Below are 17178 nucleotides of genomic sequence, written 5' to 3'. Positions count from 1 at the left end.
TTGTTTTTTTATGAAGTTTAACATGTGCTATTTGACAGAATGTTAAAATTAGATGGAACATTTTTTTGGGGGGTGGACCAAGTCACACTTCTTAAAAAGGCATGGAATTGGTGGAACGACCCATATAGTCCAATCAAATCAAAATGGCCGAACAAATCAAGTTCAAAAACTTTATTGACCTATAACCTGATTAAAATGTCGGATGATGACCAGTTTTGTACAGAAAGTTGTACAGAAGTCTTTTTTTCAACATAGAAAACTTTACATTGCTGTACCATATACATTTTGTTTCCTACATCTGTGAGCAAGGAATGCGTCCCATTCACAAGTCTTCTTTTAAAGCACAGTTAACATTATTCTTCATTTACTCTATACATACAGCATGTCCCCAAACAAAAGAAAAAGGAAATTAAATATATTATGAATTTATTCAAATTTGTACACAGAGTGGAAACTAACTTGAAACATGGAAACAGACCAGTGATCCAGAAGCACCTCACACCAGCGGCCTATTCAGAAGCATTGCAGATAGAAATGTTGTATATAGAGCTGATAATTCCTTGTAGTATATGACAATCATATCTACACAATACATTTCTATCTTGAACGTTGGAACCTCCTGAACGGGCCCCTAGTTGCTCTCCTTTTTTCCAGTTTTAGGAGGAGTCCCAGTTATCGACTATCAGTTAAAAAGTCTCAGAACATATCAAATGGAATAACTTTCTGCCATGTTGTCATTCAATTACAAACTGCAGGACAGATGGTTCAGTCAAAATAAATAATCGCAAAAATCTTCAATAAAAAGATCAAGTGCAGCAGAATACAGAAAAAAATTTAACGAAATAAAATCCAGTGTTATGAGATTACATTACAAAGCGCCGTTTCTGTAGTTAATTTTTAATCCACAGGGCTATTGGTGTTAACGTTAGCCATCAGTGGTGCAGCCAGGAAAATATCTGAATTATTATTGAGTAAGAAATGTCACGTTTCACATTACTGAATATTTGTCATTTGCATTGCATGATGTACGTGTAGCCATTTCATTCTCAAGAGTAGCTTGTGAGGATACAGTCATGTCAAGAAGCAGTACCTTTTGAAATATATTTGACTCTTCTGAGTCAGAAAGGTGGGTAGGCCAATTGTATAATCATAGTTATTCTGCAGTCGTCAGTAGAATTGGAGAATCAGATCTTCACACAATGCCAAGCCATTCTTCCAGTGATATGAGGGGCTTCGGGTAGAAGTTGTCCATAGGATCTAAGATCAGCTTGACCTCACAATATCCTAACCTTAACCATAAGGGGATGCAAAAACTGGCCTTCGATCAGTTTCTAGGGGCAACTTCAACCTACTCTGAAATGAGAGGGGGCATTTCCTGTCACATGACCAGTCAGGTTCACAGTAGAGATCCCTGGCAGTTTCCTGTACCGTTAGTGGGGGATTCTGGGTAACTGCCAAATCCAGAGGGGGTGAAGTCTGGTCAGATGCACCCCTTGTAGTACCCTGGGGGATGGGAGACCATAGTCCTAAAGGGTTTGTAGACAAACCCAAGGCAAGGACTTCCAGAGTTCCCTATCCAGAGGTCTCGGTGCTAGCCCGCTACAAGTGCAACATCACTGGGCTTCCTCTCCAGTCACCTCCCCTCTCTCCACCTCAACTTCCAGCCCTGGTTCTGGCATTGGTTCTTGTTCCGGCTGGGAGGTGTCAGGCAGCTGGGCGATCTGGAACACGATCCCGATGCGTAGGTAGAACTTGCGCAGCACGGACCGCAGTTCTGGGATAAGATCAATCTGCATGATCTCACACAGCAGAAGGTAGTACCTGGACGCATGGGCCTTGAACTGGGGACCAAGAGAGAGAGACAAAACATCTACATACAGATTGATATCCATACAAAGACAGGGTTAGTTCTCCTTGAACATGTCACTGACAATGGCCTGTCAATGTTGTTAATGGTTGAGATCCTTACCCTGTCGTCACTGATCTTCAGGACCTTGGTGAGGAAGAGGAGGAGCAGGTTGGTCCAGGCTTCTCTGTGGCTCTCTGATGTTAGAGTCAGGAAGTAGGCTACTGCCTCACTGCACACACTAGAGGGAAATAGGGAGAGATCATGATAACATGACTCATTAGCCATATGAAAACTGTTCAGTGACACAGAATTAAGATGCGATTCACTAATTAATTAGCGGCAAGACTTATTTCACGAGTTGACTCTACACCAGCCACAGGGAGAGGAGCAGCCATGACCTCAGCATTTCCCTCTGTCCTCTAGCCCTCACCCTGGACCTTTCCTCAGAACCGCCATCTGCCAGCCCTTCATCCCTCCACCTCCTCTCTTTCCCATCTTCCAGTTCCTCTACACTCCATGACCTAGTCACCTCCCAAATCTGTTTAGTTCTTTTAGAACACTGCCATAATCAACCCTGCAGTGCTGCTGCAGTCTCCTCTAGCATGCCCTGCTATGTTGTGTGGTGTGTGTCAGTTTGCTGCTGCAGTCTCCTCTAGCATGCCCTGCTATGTTGTGTGGTGTGTGTCAGTTTGCTGCTGCAGTCTCCTCTAGCATGCCCTGCTATGTTGTGTGGTGTGTGTCAGTTTGCTGCTGCAGTCTCCTCTAGCATGCCCTGCTATGTTGTGTGGTGTGTGTCAGTTTGCTGCTGCAGTCTCCTCTAGCATGCCCTGCTATGTTGTGTGGTGTGTGTCAGTTTGCTGCTGCAGTCTCCTCTAGCATGCCCTGCTATGTTGTGTGGTATGTCAGTTTGCTGCTGCAGTCTCCTCTAGCATGCCCTGCTATGTTGTGTGGTGTGTGTCAGTTTGCTGCTGCAGTCTCCTCTAGCATGCCCTGCTATGTTGTGTGGTATGTCAGTTTGCTGCTGCAGTCTCCTCTAGCATGCCCTGTTATGTTGTGTGGTATGTCAGTTTGCTGCGCATCTTTGTGACAGTACAATCCAGTGAGTGTTCCCTTTCTCCCTCTCCGGCTCTCTCCCTCTCCCCCCTTCTTTCTCTGTCTCTCTCTCCCTCACACACGAATGCACATAGAGACCGACAACCGAAGAGTTTCCTGCTAATCTAGACACTGCCTTTAATACAAAGTGAATCGGAAAGAGACAAGATGATAGCTACTTGGTTATCCTCTAAAAGAGACAAGATGATGACAACTGTGTTGACTCGGTAATAACAGCGGCATCCTGTCTGTTTGTGGATCCATATACAATACCCACTATCCATTCCAGACATTTCAGTTAGCTGTCACATTTAGACAGGCTGTCTAAATGAGTGGAGAGAGTGGGAGTCATCGACTGTTGGCGATACATCAACACAATCTGACTCAGTCATTCTCTCTCAGGACCAATTTATTTTGTTTCCCCTCTCGCTTTGGTGGATAATTCCATTTTGCGTCGGCGACTGACTTCTCTATTCCCTAGTAAACAGAGGCGTGACTCTGTCTCAGTCCCTCGGACAGCTGTGGTCAGGGTCAGGACAGAGCACCGGTGTCGTATTGAGATGCGTGTCCGCCCCCCCCATTCAACCCTGCTCCCTCTGACATGGACTGATCAATGCCTGCCCTCTCCCAGCAGCCTGCCCTCTCCCAGCAGCCTGCCCACTCCCAGCAGCCTGCCCTCTCCCAGCAGCCTGCCCTCTCCCAGCAGCCTGCCCTCTCCCAGCAGCCTGCCCTCTCCCAGCAGCCTGCCCTCTCCCAGCAGCCTGCCCACTCCCAGCAGCCTGCCCACTCCCAGCAGCCTGCCCTCTCCCAGCAGCCTGCCCACTCCCAGCAGCCTGCCCACTCCCAGCAGCCTGCCCACTCCCAGCAGCCTGCCCACTCCCAGCAGCCTGCCCTCTCCCAGCAGCCTGCCCTCTCCCAGCAGCCTGCCCACTCCCAGCAGCCTGCCCACTCCCAGCAGCCTGCCCACTCCCAGCAGCCTGCCCTCTCCCAGCAGCCTGCCCTCTCCCAGCAGCCTGCCCTCTCCCAGCAGCCTGCCCTCTCCCAGCAGCCTGCCCTCTCCCAGCAGCCTGCCCTCTCCCAGCAGCCTGCCCTCTCCCAGCAGCCTGCCCTCTCCCAGCAGCCTGCCCTCTCCCAGCAGCCTGCCCACTCCCAGCAGCCTGCCCTCTCCCAGCAGCCTGCCCACTCCCAGCAGCCTGCCCTCTCCCAGCAGCCTGCCCTCTCCCAGCAGCCTGCCCTCTCCCAGCAGCCTGCCCTCTCCCAGCAGCCTGCCCTCTCCCAGCAGCCTGCCCTCTCCCAGCAGCCTGCCCTCTCCCAGCAGCCTGCCCACTCCCAGCAGCCTGCCCACTCCCAGCAGCCTGCCCTCTCCCAGCAGCCTGCCCTCTCCCAGCAGCCTGCCCTCTCCCAGCAGCCTGCCCACTCCCAGCAGCCTGCCCACTCCCAGCAGCCTGCCCTCTCCCAGCAGCCTGCCCACTCCCAGCAGCCTGCCCACTCCCAGCAGCCTGCCCTCTCCCAGCAGCCTGCCCTCTCCCAGCAGCCTGCCCTCTCCCAGCAGCCTGCCCACTCCCAGCAGCCTGCCCTCTCCCAGCAGCCTGCCCTCTCCCAGCAGCCTGCCCTCTCCCAGCAGCCTGCCCACTCCCAGCAGCCTGCCCACTCCCAGCAGCCTGCCCACTCCCAGCAGCCTGCCCACTCCCAGCAGCCTGCCCACTCCCAGCAGCCTGCCCACTCCCAGCAGCCTGCCCACTCCCAGCAGCCTGCCCACTCCCAGCAGCCTGCCCACTCCCAGCAGCCTGCCCTCTCCCAGCAGCCTGCCCACTCCCAGCAGCCTGCCCACTCCCAGCAGCCTGCCCACTCCCAGCAGCCTGCCCACTCCCAGCAGCCTGCCCACTCCCAGCAGCCTGCCCTCTCCCAGCAGCCTGCCCTCTCCCAGCAGCCTGCCCTCTCCCAGCAGCCTGCCCTCTCCCAGCAGCCTGCCCACTCCCAGCAGCCTGCCCTCTCCCAGCAGCCTGCCCTCTCCCAGCAGCCTGCCCTCTCCCAGCAGCCTGCCCTCTCCCAGCAGCCTGCCCTCTCCCAGCAGCCCTTCATAAATAACAGGCGTCTGACATGCCCTTGAACAGCTGTTCTGGGACTCCAGCAGACAGTCCAGCAGCTTGAACAGCTGTTCTGAGGTCAGGTAGCGGTACATTCCCTGGTCCTGGGTATCCACTAGTATGTCTGCTGCGTCCAGAGAATCTCTCTGGAGAGGACCAACACATACATACACAACCATTAAACAACCAAACACAACCAAACACATACAGACCCCCTCATGAAAAATTATGAAAGTTGTTTATTCTGGTAGATAGCTGCCTGCTGCCTGGTTCTTAAATACTCCAGACGTTCCATTTATAGAATTTCAATAAAAGTGATGTTTGCAGAGAGTTCCACCCACAACAAAGCAGCAAATTAGTTATAAAATATTTTTGTAAATCGAGAGCACATTCTGGGCATCCTTCAGACATATGTGAAAATACAGTAATTCCCCCCATCACACACAGCTCCATGAGGGAGGTTTGTGTGTGCAGTGAGAGGATGATCAGGGATTGTCGTGACATGGTGAAAGGCTCGTTAGTGAGAGGGAGAGGAGCAGAACAACAGCAGGAAGCAGTAGAAAAGAACTGCAGAGTCCATTTGTATAGTTTGACAAGCGCCATTCAGTGATATGGTGGTGAGGCGTGGCGGTCCTTCCTTACTTGAGCAGCCGTCTCTGGACCTCCTCCCAGGCAGTCTGACGGCTGTCGTCAGTGTACATCCGGAACAGGATCCTCAGGCCACACGCCAGACTGCTGGTCTCCTGCTTCAGCAGATTGGGCTTTGACTTCCCTTTAAAACCTGGAACAGACAGAGAGAGAGTGGTTACTGCCCGCTACAGTCACAGAGAGGCCCATCACCATAAGGGAGTACAAACAGGGGACATTGTGCCAATTGTTCAAAGAATTCCATTTGAGATTCATAACATCACTCTTCTACTTCATATCATTCTAGCAGATTCCTCAGGTGGTGCACTGCAGAGCCATAGATGGACGCTGGTATAACCGCCTCTGTTCTGGTGCAGTGACCCACCTGCCTTCCAGAGAGTGGTCCTCTGCTCGTTGTTGGCGTTGAAGGCTTTGGCGAAGCGGTGGGACTCCAGCAGACAGTCCAGCAGCTTGAACAGCTGTTCTGAGGTCAGGTAGCGGTACATTCCCTGGTCCTGGGTATCCACTAGTATGTCTGCTGCGTCCAGAGAATCTCTCTGGAGAGGACCAACACATACATACACAACCATTAAACAACCAAACACAACCAAACACATACAGAGCCTTCTCACTTCTTTGTTGTCAATAGATTCCTCCTTCCTTAACAACTACTACAATAAGAACATATAGTAGATCAGCGTTTCCCAAACCTGGTCCTGGGGACCCCAAGGGCTGCACGTTTTGGTTTTTGCCCTAGCACGACTCAAATAATCAAAGCTTGATGATGAGTTGATGATTTGAATCAGCTGTGTAGTGCTGGGACAAACACCTAAACGTGCAGCCCTTAGGCCCAGGCCCGGGAAACGCTGAAGTAGATACATTTAACATTTTCAATGATCAGTCCATCTAGCCAAACTACTGAAAATTAATTCAGCAAGAACAAACATTTTAGCAAGAAATGTGACCTTCCCCCAAAGTTCTGAACCAGTGATGCCTCTCATCCTCCACATAGGGAGTGAGCCGTTACCTGTGCAGCAGCCAGGTTCTCAGCGTCTTCCTTCCTGCTGGTCGCAGGGAAGAAGACCATGTTGTCTATGGTCTGGATCAGCTCCAACTGCACCACACACTTAATGAGCAAGGCTGAGAATAACCTCTGCTCCTGGATCTCTGTGGAACACACACACGCACACACACGCAAATAATGAGCATAAGGTTGAAAAACACTCCAGTTGTACAAGGCGTAAAAGTGGTAAAAGTGAGAGACACACTAACTTATAGGGGTCCTGTTTCTAGGGCCATCCTCATAAATGCCTGTGCTGTACTGACTCTGCCGCCGGGTCTCCATGGCAACCCTCTCTGCGCTGTTGATGGAATGCTGGTCCTCGGAATGGGACTGGATGTCCACGGACTTCTGGGAAATTGAGTCCTGAGGGCACATGGGCAGAAGTTATTTTGTCTGCATGGTACTGGGTTATGTTGCTGTACGGTCTAATCTGGCATAAGAGATACACCAGACTGACTGGAAGACCTACAGTACAGTCAGGGTTTGAAACATACCAGCTGTCTGTCTGATATGTCCTGTGGTGTCATGGGATCTCCCTCTGCTCCTGCTGGTCTCCATGTCAACAGCCTGACAAGAGGGCAGAGAGGTACGATATGTGACAGGACAGTGCTACTCTACTTTTACACAGCATGACAGTGTTATACCATACATTACCATACACAGACAGTATGATATCACTCTGTTAACTAAACAATGGTAGAAGTGACCACGGCCATTAAATACCACCTCTCCCGTCCCTTCTTATTGGATGTTTCTTCATATGAAGTTTATACTGGGGCGGCAGGTAGCCTTGTGGTTAGAGCGTTGGACTAGTAACCGAAAGGTTGCAAGATTGAATCTCCTGAACAAGGCAGTTAACCCACTGTTCCTAGGCCGTCATTGAAAATAAGAATTTGTTCTTAACTGACTTGCCTAGTTAAAGGAAAACATATTTTTTTATTAAAAAATAAAAATGACTGTCTCAGTGCTCTCCATGTTTACTATCACTATGGTCATCAATAACACAATCATCACAGACAATATTCCCAGATGAATCTCAGCGATATGAATAAAGCCTGCATCAGTATCTTACGCGTGTGGGATGGTGGTCTTGAAGATGTCCAGCATGCAGTTACAGGTCTTGTCCCAGGTCTCCGGAGTAAACTTCTCTCCATTCAGGATGACCACGTTCTCCAGACAGTTGGTGCCTGACCGGGCCAACTGCTCATTATCTAGGCCGAGAGGGAGAGGAGGAGTCAAGAAAAGAGAGTGGAGAGAATAAGTGAGGGAGGGAGAAAGAAGAGTCAATTAATGTTGAGAGAGAAGGAGAACAGGAGAAGAGAGGGAAGAAAGGGAGGGAAGAAAGGGAGGGGTAGGGAGGGAAGAAAGGGAGGGGTGGGGATTGAACAGAAGAGGAAATAGTTCCCTACGCTGGTTTAGCAGTCCATACGCATCTGGATCACATATACCGCTGCAACATGGGTTCCAATCCATCCTACTGCTATTTCACTACACTCTCTATCTATACTCTCTACCTCCTTCTTATCCAGTCTACCAAAAAGGAGGGGAAATATTAACCAAGAAAGAGGGATGGAGGTAAGCCCAGGCCTGAATGGAGGTGTACTCGGTATAAACCCAGGCCTGAATGGAGGTGTACTCGGTATAAACCCAGGCCTGAATGGAGGTGTACTCGGTATAAACCCAGGCCTGAATGGAGGTGTACTCGGTATAAACCCAGGCCTGAATGGAGGTGTACTCGGTATAAACCCAGGCCTGAATGGAGGTGTACTCGGTATAAACCCAGGCCTGAATGGAGGTGTACTCGGTATAAACCCAGGCCTGAATGGAGGTGTACTCGGTATAAACCCAGACCTGAATGGAGGTGTACTCGGTATAAACCCAGACCTGAATGGAGGTGTACTCGGTATAAACCCAGACCTGAATGGAGGGGTACTCGGTATAAACCCAGACCTGAATGGAGGGGTACTCGGTATAAACCCAGGCCTGAATGGAGGTGTACTCGGTATAAACCCAGGCCTGAATGGAGGGGTACTCGGTATAAACCCAGGCCTGAATGGAGGTGTACTCGGTATAAACCCAGGCCTGAATGGAGGTGTACTCGGTATAAACCCAGGCCTGAATGGAGGGGTACTCGGTATAAACCCAGGCCTGAATGGAGGTGTACTCGGTATAAACCCAGGACTGAATGGAGGTGTACTCGGTATAAACCCAGGACTGAATGGAGGTGTACTCGGTATAAACCCAGGCCTGAATGGAGGTGTACTCGGTATAAACCCAGGACTGAATGGAGGTGTACTCGGTATAAACCCAGGCCTGAAGGTGGCTGTCCTCACCTTGCTGAACACACCAGTACAGCTGGGCCAGGATGTCATCCAGCAGGACGTCACTGAGAGACTCAAAGTACTGCGTGAACACGTCAGAGATGGCGTAAAGTGCGTGGTTACAGGTGGTCGTCATCCACTCTGCTTTCTGGCAGACCAAAACACCACAGAAGGGTTACAACGGTTACACCAGTGCCTCTGGGCATAATCTAGTCATTGTAGCAAGTGGTACTGGATACTAGTTGTACCCAGGGATTGGTGCTGTAAATTGTGGAACCAATGGTGTACATATGGAAATAGGCGTTGGTTACACAGGAGATAAAGCTGGGTCTTTGATGAATGGGTGTTGGGTATTTGGGATGTGGAGACTTGCCTCAGTTTGCTGCTCAGGCAGCTTCATGTTGTCAAAGATCCTGAAGACGATCCTGAACAGATCCTGCCACCAGTGTTTCTCAAAGGTGTGTCCATAGGTCTTCATCACCTCAAACATCACCGTCAGACCCCTGATACACACACACATTTACTCAACAGTACACCCTTACCATCAGTTCAGACTTAATATTCCCATCTAGGATGGCACAGGACTGAAACTCTTCTCACCTGGTCCTGACGTCCAGTTTACACCTGTTGATGATGCAGGACAGCTCAAAGAGGATGGGGAACCACCCCCTCACCCACACCCGGTCCTCTGGGGCTACATTCATATCATCACTGGTATAGTCTTTGAACGCCTGCCGGAGAGAAAACAGGATTGCTTACCACCATGCCCTGAGATGACACACCCATACACGGACATGCCGACAAACACTAACGTTTTAACGGTCTAAGCCGTATGTACGGTTCACTGGAGGCTTTCCCTGAAATTGCCCCACTGCCCATGCGCCCACACACGTGCACACACCTAATCCCCTCCTCTCCTCTTGTCCACCCCCACACAAACAAACATAAAGCAGACAGTGGGGCTGGAGCATATAGACAAGAGACCTTGGGGAAAAGCACTGGCAGTAAGCACCATATTTTCTAACATGGTACATTTTCATATGCAAAGCTGTCATCAAGGCAAAGGGTGGCTACTTTGAAGAATCTCAAATATAACATATATTTAGATTTGTTAAACACTTTTCTGGTTACTACATGATTCCATATGTGTTATTTCATAGTTTTGATGTCTTCACTATTATTCTACAATGTAGAAAATAGTAAAAATAAAGAAAAACCCTGGAATGAGTAGGTGTGTCCAAACTTTTGACTGGTACTGTATATATACAGTCACAGTGGTCAGGTACTATGCCACTGTGTACTCTCTGTTTAGGGCCAAATAGCATTCTAGTTTGCTCTGTTTTTGTTCATTCTTTCCAATGTGTCAAGTAATTATCTTTTTATTTTCTCATGATTTGGTTGGGTCTAATTGTGTTGCTGTCCTGGGGCTCTGTGGGGTCTGTTTGTGAACAAAGCCCCAGGACCAGCTTGCTTAAGGGACTCTTCTCCAGGTTTATCTCTCTGTAGGTGATGGCTTTGTTATGGAAGGTTTGGTAATCGCTTCCTTTTAGGTGGAATAATATATACACAGATATATCTCTAATTTGGGAGATGCTGTTACCCAGAGTGACTTACAATGTTTAGCTGGTAAGTCACAAGAAAAATCTGAATGTTTGGGGACCAGTCATGGTCTAACATGAACAACTATGGGCAGTACCATTTGATGTTCAGCAATGACTGATTTGGGTTCAGGTCTTATTAACTATGAAACCTGGTAATAAACCCAGTCCAGTGTTTGTTTGTAACTGACCTGGGGCCTGTCAGAGACGTATTTGGCGCAGTGTCGGATGAGGCGGATGGCCTCCATGCTGGTGTCCGGGAAGGAGGCGTTGCAGGCGAACTCAGACAGACACTTGACTGCATCCTGGAAGGAGTCTATGGTGGCTGGGAAGTGCTTCTCAAATACATTCGCTGAGAGAAGAACAGAAGAAGATCAGAGGAAATGGATCAAATTGGAATCTGATGACTAAAGTTAACTGATCTGTCAATCAGAATTCCATTCCATGGCCCTGTCATCAAAAATACAAAAATAAACAACTTGACGATTAAATATTAATCTAATAGTGAAACCATCATATTGAAAATAACATATTATAAGATAGAGACACTACAGATCAGATATGAAAGATCAGTTCTTAGCCCGAGGTGTGTGTGTGTGTGTCTTAGTAACTCACTGGAGATGTGCCCCGTGGTCTGGAATGCTAGCTCTACGATGCTCTCGTCCTGGTCCGAGGCAGCCAGGTGAAACACTGAGAAGATGTTCTTCCAGCCCGACCGGATGTTCCCCGCCTGTGAGTTGACCATCTGGGCTATACAGCGCACCACCATGTCCCTGATCGTTGGAGATCTGGAGGAGCAGGAGGAGGACATATGGGTTATACTGTATGTGAAAGAAAGTTGGACTATGAGGAGGATCACCAATAGTGCAGTAGCAGTCAAAGTACAAGTACCCCTGCTACAGCCCTTTATTCAGCCCTTCTCATTTGTCCCCTTTTGGATGTTGTGACATACTGGTTTCCGACGGCGACTGTTGTCATAGCAAAGAGCTGGTCTATTTTTCCGGGCGCTTTGAAGAATGAGAGAGGACCAGCCTCTGCACAAAAGTACTCTCACACACTGGCTGAGTCTAATGAACACACAGCACCACAGGGCGTCCATGGCTTTACGTGGCTCCCTGCCACTTCCTCTGAGCTGTAACACTCTTCTCACAGTAAGCCAGTGGTTGGATTTGGGACTGGTAGTTCTCCTTCACATCAATGAAAACAGCTTTTAACTCCAATTTGAATCAACTGCATCTGTGTCACAACTTCAACTCTGTTGTCTTTGATTTAGTTGCCAGAGTGCTATTCTCGTGTTCAAAACCAAGAAGAGATATTATATAAAATCCCAATCTCCATCTCGGGGTAGTTCTGACTAGGGCTGTTGCGGTGACCGTATAACCGCCACACCGTCGGTCACGAGTCATGACGGCAGTCAAATTCCACGTGACCGTTTAGTCACGGTAATTAGGCTTCTCCAAGCTCTGATTCTGCTGATGGTCTTTAGTAGCCTACAAAGCCTTCTAACTGCCTGGTACTCAGCACTCTATTGTCCCTCTAATCACTCTGACATCAATGCAAATGTCTTTGAAACAGCTGCATGATAACGGTCCATTCTAAATCCAAACAAATTTCACACCTATATATTATATGTAATGACAAGATTAAATCAAGAATATTCGGCTGGGTGACAATATGAGCCTATCACTTGTGAATTATATATTATCACTTGTGAATTATATATTATCACTTGTGAATGATGCCCATCATAAGAAACTCCCTTTTTTTTGGCGACTTTTTCGAATCATAGTCACACACCTCATGTAGCCTAGCCCATAGGCCTGTATGTTTTGATAAGGTTTGTATCACAACTAAAGTGGTCAAATAACTTCTTAAAATTAAGCACATTAATCCACTTTACAAGGGGTTGAGAGCCTAACTGGCATACATAAGCAGCGAGTGAGTTTCAAGTTTGGGGAAGATCATTTTCACCATAAAATGCACCTTTATAATAAAAGCATTACATGCATAATCACATTTGCAGTCACTTTTGATAATGGTGTTTTCAGCTAATGGAACATTCACGCTTAAAGGCTACTGCATCTGCGCATTGCTGCCCTTATAATGTGAAGAAATAGCCTAATAGTTTATCAGCATTTTAAGCTAAATGTTCTGATCTGTTGCGTCAGCCACATTGCGTAAAAGTGTTTTTGATGCTAGTGGTTGTATTAATTAATTTGGGATATATTGCATCCCACAACTGCCCCAGACTATGTTGGAAATATTTATTTCTCGCACAGAATAGGTCAACTTTTGTACAATGGGGGATAGTAGATCGACATAGGCTAGTGCTTTTGCTGTTCGTTAGGCCTACATATTTTGTTGGCTGACAAAAAGTAAATGTGGACAGTTCTTCCAATATCTTCAAAATGCACTTCGGAATTGGATAAGGACGTGCGCAGTTGTGTCCCCGATGTGTCTGTCTTCACTTGTAGCCTGTGAGAAAGACCCGATCACGTGATGGGAGAAGGACACCACTGGCCACAAAAAGCATGGATTTTTTTAGGGTGCATTACGGCCACAAAGGGGATGCTGCCGTGAAATTCAAGGCTTTATCAAGTGCTTGTCAAATTGTGAATGAGAAACTAATGAAGTGTGTACAAAAAACAAAGCAGATCTCATGCCTTTCAAGCGACTTTTTTCAAATCATCATTAGTCTCATCATGCAGCCTAACAATGTATTACACATCAAAACATATAGCCCAACATTTGTAGAACAACTAAAGTTAAATTAATAACTCTAAATTAAGCATATAGGAATACCTATTTCTTTGTTAACCGCACAACACAGAATAGCCACATGTGCACACTCCCTCAAATCCTTTGGAGAAAATATTAATATTTTATTCAGCTTTGTTCAATTGTATTCTTCATACTATAAAAGAATACCATGCAAATCTTGTATGCTAAATGAACTAGTGTAGCCCACAGCCATTTGGCAGTCACGTGTGTTCCCTCTCCGGCCTCTAGGTCACCAGGCGGCTCGTTAGGGTGCACACCTGTCACCAGCGTTAGGCGCATAATGACACTCACCTGGACTCCATCACCTCCTTGATTATCTGCCCTTTATATGTCACTCCCTTTGGTTTCTTCCCCAGTCGTCATTGTTGCTGTTTCATGTCGGTGCACTGTTTGTGTTTCTTGTTTTGTTCATTTATCTGTTTAATGTATTCACTCCCTGAACTTGCTTCCTGACTCTCAGCGGACATCGTTACAGGCATAGCCATATCAGGACAACTCAGAGTATGCTATTCTGTTCTTCTGAAATAGACTACATTTTCTTCATATCATGCTTCTTTAGACCTGTCTAAAATAATGGATTCGTTATGGTTTAGGCTATATAACATGGATTTATTAGACTTTGTAAAATGTAGATGTTCCAAAGGTCTGCATCAGTGGCTTGTAGGCTGTGTGTGAAAGCCAGGAGATGCTAAATGTGTTTGTTAATTAACGGTCAATTACTGTGAGACCGCCAGTTATTTGCTTGACAATCACCAACTGACAAAGTTTTGTGACAGCCACAGCCCTAGTTCTGACTGTCTGTTTGCTCCTCCTCAGAGAGCTGGGTGACACAGAGCAGTGACTCAGCCCTTACAGAAAGACCAGATTTCACATGTGGAGAGTCGCATGTGTTTTTGGAACACTTCACATGTGATCACGCAAAATGAATGTGTGTTTTTCCATAAGGGAGTACAGGGAGACTGGCTGACTGCAGCGCTAAGCGAGATAGGTGCTGAAATGTGAACCGCAGAGGTAAAATACAATACCGACCTTGTGACGCCAGACTACCACAGCCAAGCGCCTAGGCAACCAGCTTGTGTGTACATGTACCACCATACACGCACCTAAGCAAGCACAACCACAAGCATATTCATGCAATTATGCTAAACACGTGCACACTCAAATCAAATGTTATTGGTCACATACACGTGTTTAACAGATGTTATTGCGGGTGTAGCGAAATGCTTGAACCTGATTGAATCACAGGAGTCGATCAGGAATAACGTTTAAGGCAACATCCTCTTTACCTGTTCTTTTTCATGATGTGCTCGAAAGGCCTCAGAAAGTCCTTCTGGAACCTGAAGTTCGCCAGCTCTCCCTTCTCTAGAAACTTCATGGACAGCTGCCGGAGAGAATCCACGGCAAAGATAGCCACGTCCTCGTTGGGGTTACATCCAACCTGAACAGAAAGAAGTTTAACATCTCTACCCCAATCACTTACTGCAGTGTAACTGCAAAACTGCAATCTTTTTTTGTAAGGGTAATGTCCTCTCCAAATCACTTTGTGTGTTCTCTGATAAACTAGACCCCAGTCAGAAACATGACTTGCAAAATAAGACATGCCGCACTTCAGAAACACAGCAGAAATCAGTGAAGTACTAAAGCCCTTAGATTAGATTCTTTAAGCCAGGTGTTGCTGAGGGCAACAAAAACATGTTCTGTTAGGGGGTACTGGAGGACTGGAGTTGGGAAACACTGATCTAGCCAACAACATGAATTGATCAATTAATGCAGAGGGGGAAAGAAACAGCTGTCCCTGACAACCAGAGTTGTGTACCCCTGCTTTAAGTAGAGAAATACATCCCAAGATGTCCACCTTGTTGAAGTGGTCTCCAATGACCTCCCAGATCCTGGACCACTGCAGTCTGATACGTCCCATGTTGTAGTAGGAGATCTCCACTATCTTCTGCAGGCTGAACATGCGGGGGTGTGTGGGCGAGGCCAGCTCATCCATAGACACAGCACACAACCAGCGCACAAAGTCCACTGAGAACACAGAGAAACCAGTGTTAGTCAACCATCAGGACTGCCATGGTACAATGCCAATACATCCACATCGGGTAAGGACGTGATCAAATACTGTAATTGAATTCAGTTCCAATTTAGAACACTCACCAATTGCATTACCATCCAGTCTGGTAGAACCTGTGAATATTCTGCAAGAACAGAATCCATCATATTTAAAACATTTACAGTACATTTATTCACATGATTGAACAATGGCAGAGTTAAGACCCCAAACCAAACAGTGGTAATACAGCAGGATCTATAAGAGACTACTACAGTAACTACCTGTCTACAGCCACCACCACACTCTGGGAGCTGGTCTCTCCTATGGACTCCTGGATACTGAGGATCTGCTTCCGGTCTACTGTCCCACCTGCTGTGGACCACAGGACAGTCAGTCACATCTCCAGAGTCAAGCATGTTACCAAGCATCTCCAGCATCAAGCATGTTACCAAGCATCTCCAGCATCAAGCATGTTACCAAGCATCTCCAGAGTCAAGCATATTACCAAGCATATTACCAAGCATCTCCAGCGTCAAGCATGTTACCAAGCATCTCCAGCATCAAGCATGATACCAAGCATCTCCAGTGTCAAGCATGTTACCAAGCATCTCCAGCGTCAAGCATGTTACCAAGCATCTCCAGCATCAAGCATATTACCAAGCATCTCCAGAGTCAAGCATATTACCAAGCATATTACCAAGCATCTCCAGCGTCAAGCATGTTACCAAGCATCTCCAGCGTCAAGCATGTTACCAAGCATCTCCAGCATCAAGCATGTTACCAAGCATATTACCAAGCATCTCCAGCGTCAAGCATATTACCAAGCATATTACCAAGCATCTCCAGTGTCAAGCATGTTACCAAGCATCTCCAGAGTCAAGCATCTCCAGAGTCAAGCATATTACCAAGCATATTACCAAGCATCTCCAGCGTCAAGCATATTACCAAGCATATTACCAAGCATCTCCAGTGTCAAGCATGTTACCAAGCATCTCCAGAGTCAAGCATCTCCAGAGTCAAGCATGTTACCAAGCATCTCCAGAGTCAAGCATGTTACCAAGCATCTCCAGCATCAAGCATGTTACCAAGCATCTCCAGAGTCAGCATCTCCAGAGTCAAGCATGTTACCAAGCATCTCCAGCATCAAGCATATTACCAAGCATCTCCAGAGTCAAGCATCTCCAGCATCAAGCATGTTACCAAGCATCTCCAGAGTCAAGCATCTCCAGAGTCAAGCATGTTACCAAGCATCTCCAGCATCAAGCATATTACCAAGCATCTCCAGAGTCAAGCATCTCCAGCATCAAGCATGTTACCAAGCATCTCCAGAGTCAAGCATCTCCAGAGTCAAGCATGTTACCAAGCATCTCCAGAGTCAAGCATCTCCAGAGTCAAGCATCTCCAGAGTCAAGCATGTTACCAAGCATCTCCAGCATCAAGCATATTACCAAGCATCTCCAGAGTCAAGCATCTCCAGCATCAAGCATGTTACCAAGCATCTCCAGAGTCAAGCATCTCCAGAGTCAAGCATGTTACCAAGCATCTCCAGCAGTACCAAGCATCTCCAGAGTCAAGCATCTCCAGAGTCAAGCATGTTACCAAGCATCTCCAGAGTCAAGCATCTCCAGAGTCAAGCATCTCCAGAGTCAAGCATGTTACCAAGCATCTCCAGCATCAAGCATATTACCAAGCATCTCCAGAGTCAAGCAT

General features: G+C 47.4%; 1 protein-coding gene across 9 annotated transcripts in view; it reads right to left on the bottom strand.

Annotated features, from left to right (window-relative positions):
* Positions 1–156: 156 nt before the first annotated feature.
* The window catches only part of LOC139583408 (brefeldin A-inhibited guanine nucleotide-exchange protein 1-like), a 115435-nt gene continuing 98413 nt past the window's right edge, over positions 157–17178 (bottom strand). For 6 of the 9 annotated variants that reach the window (XM_071414465.1, XM_071414470.1, XM_071414469.1 and 3 more), the window contains 17 exons: positions 15750–15840; positions 15573–15613; positions 15274–15443; positions 14705–14856; positions 11253–11425; positions 10829–10989; positions 9640–9770; positions 9409–9542; positions 9052–9183; positions 7791–7929; positions 7213–7285; positions 6928–7081; positions 6683–6822; positions 6041–6212; positions 5671–5809; positions 1970–2087; positions 157–1841 (listed from right to left, as the gene is read on the bottom strand). In XM_071414465.1, the coding sequence (XP_071270566.1) occupies positions 1614–1841; positions 1970–2087; positions 5671–5809; positions 6041–6212; positions 6683–6822; positions 6928–7081; positions 7213–7285; positions 7791–7929; positions 9052–9183; positions 9409–9542; positions 9640–9770; positions 10829–10989; positions 11253–11425; positions 14705–14856; positions 15274–15443; positions 15573–15613; positions 15750–15840 (2348 nt within the window). In that variant the 3' untranslated portion in view covers positions 157–1613. The remainder of the gene's footprint in view (positions 1842–1969; positions 2088–5670; positions 5810–6040; positions 6213–6682; positions 6823–6927; positions 7082–7212; positions 7286–7790; positions 7930–9051; positions 9184–9408; positions 9543–9639; positions 9771–10828; positions 10990–11252; positions 11426–14704; positions 14857–15273; positions 15444–15572; positions 15614–15749; positions 15841–17178) is intronic. The other 3 variants (XM_071414471.1, XM_071414463.1, XM_071414468.1) reach the window with 2 other exon arrangements.

This window comes from Salvelinus alpinus, chromosome 8 (assembly GCF_045679555.1).
Source record: "Salvelinus alpinus chromosome 8, SLU_Salpinus.1, whole genome shotgun sequence".
Classification (NCBI taxonomy): Eukaryota; Metazoa; Chordata; class Actinopteri; order Salmoniformes; family Salmonidae; genus Salvelinus; species Salvelinus alpinus.
Note: the sequence above shows the minus strand (reverse complement) of the source record. Positions and strands in the feature narration are given on the sequence as shown.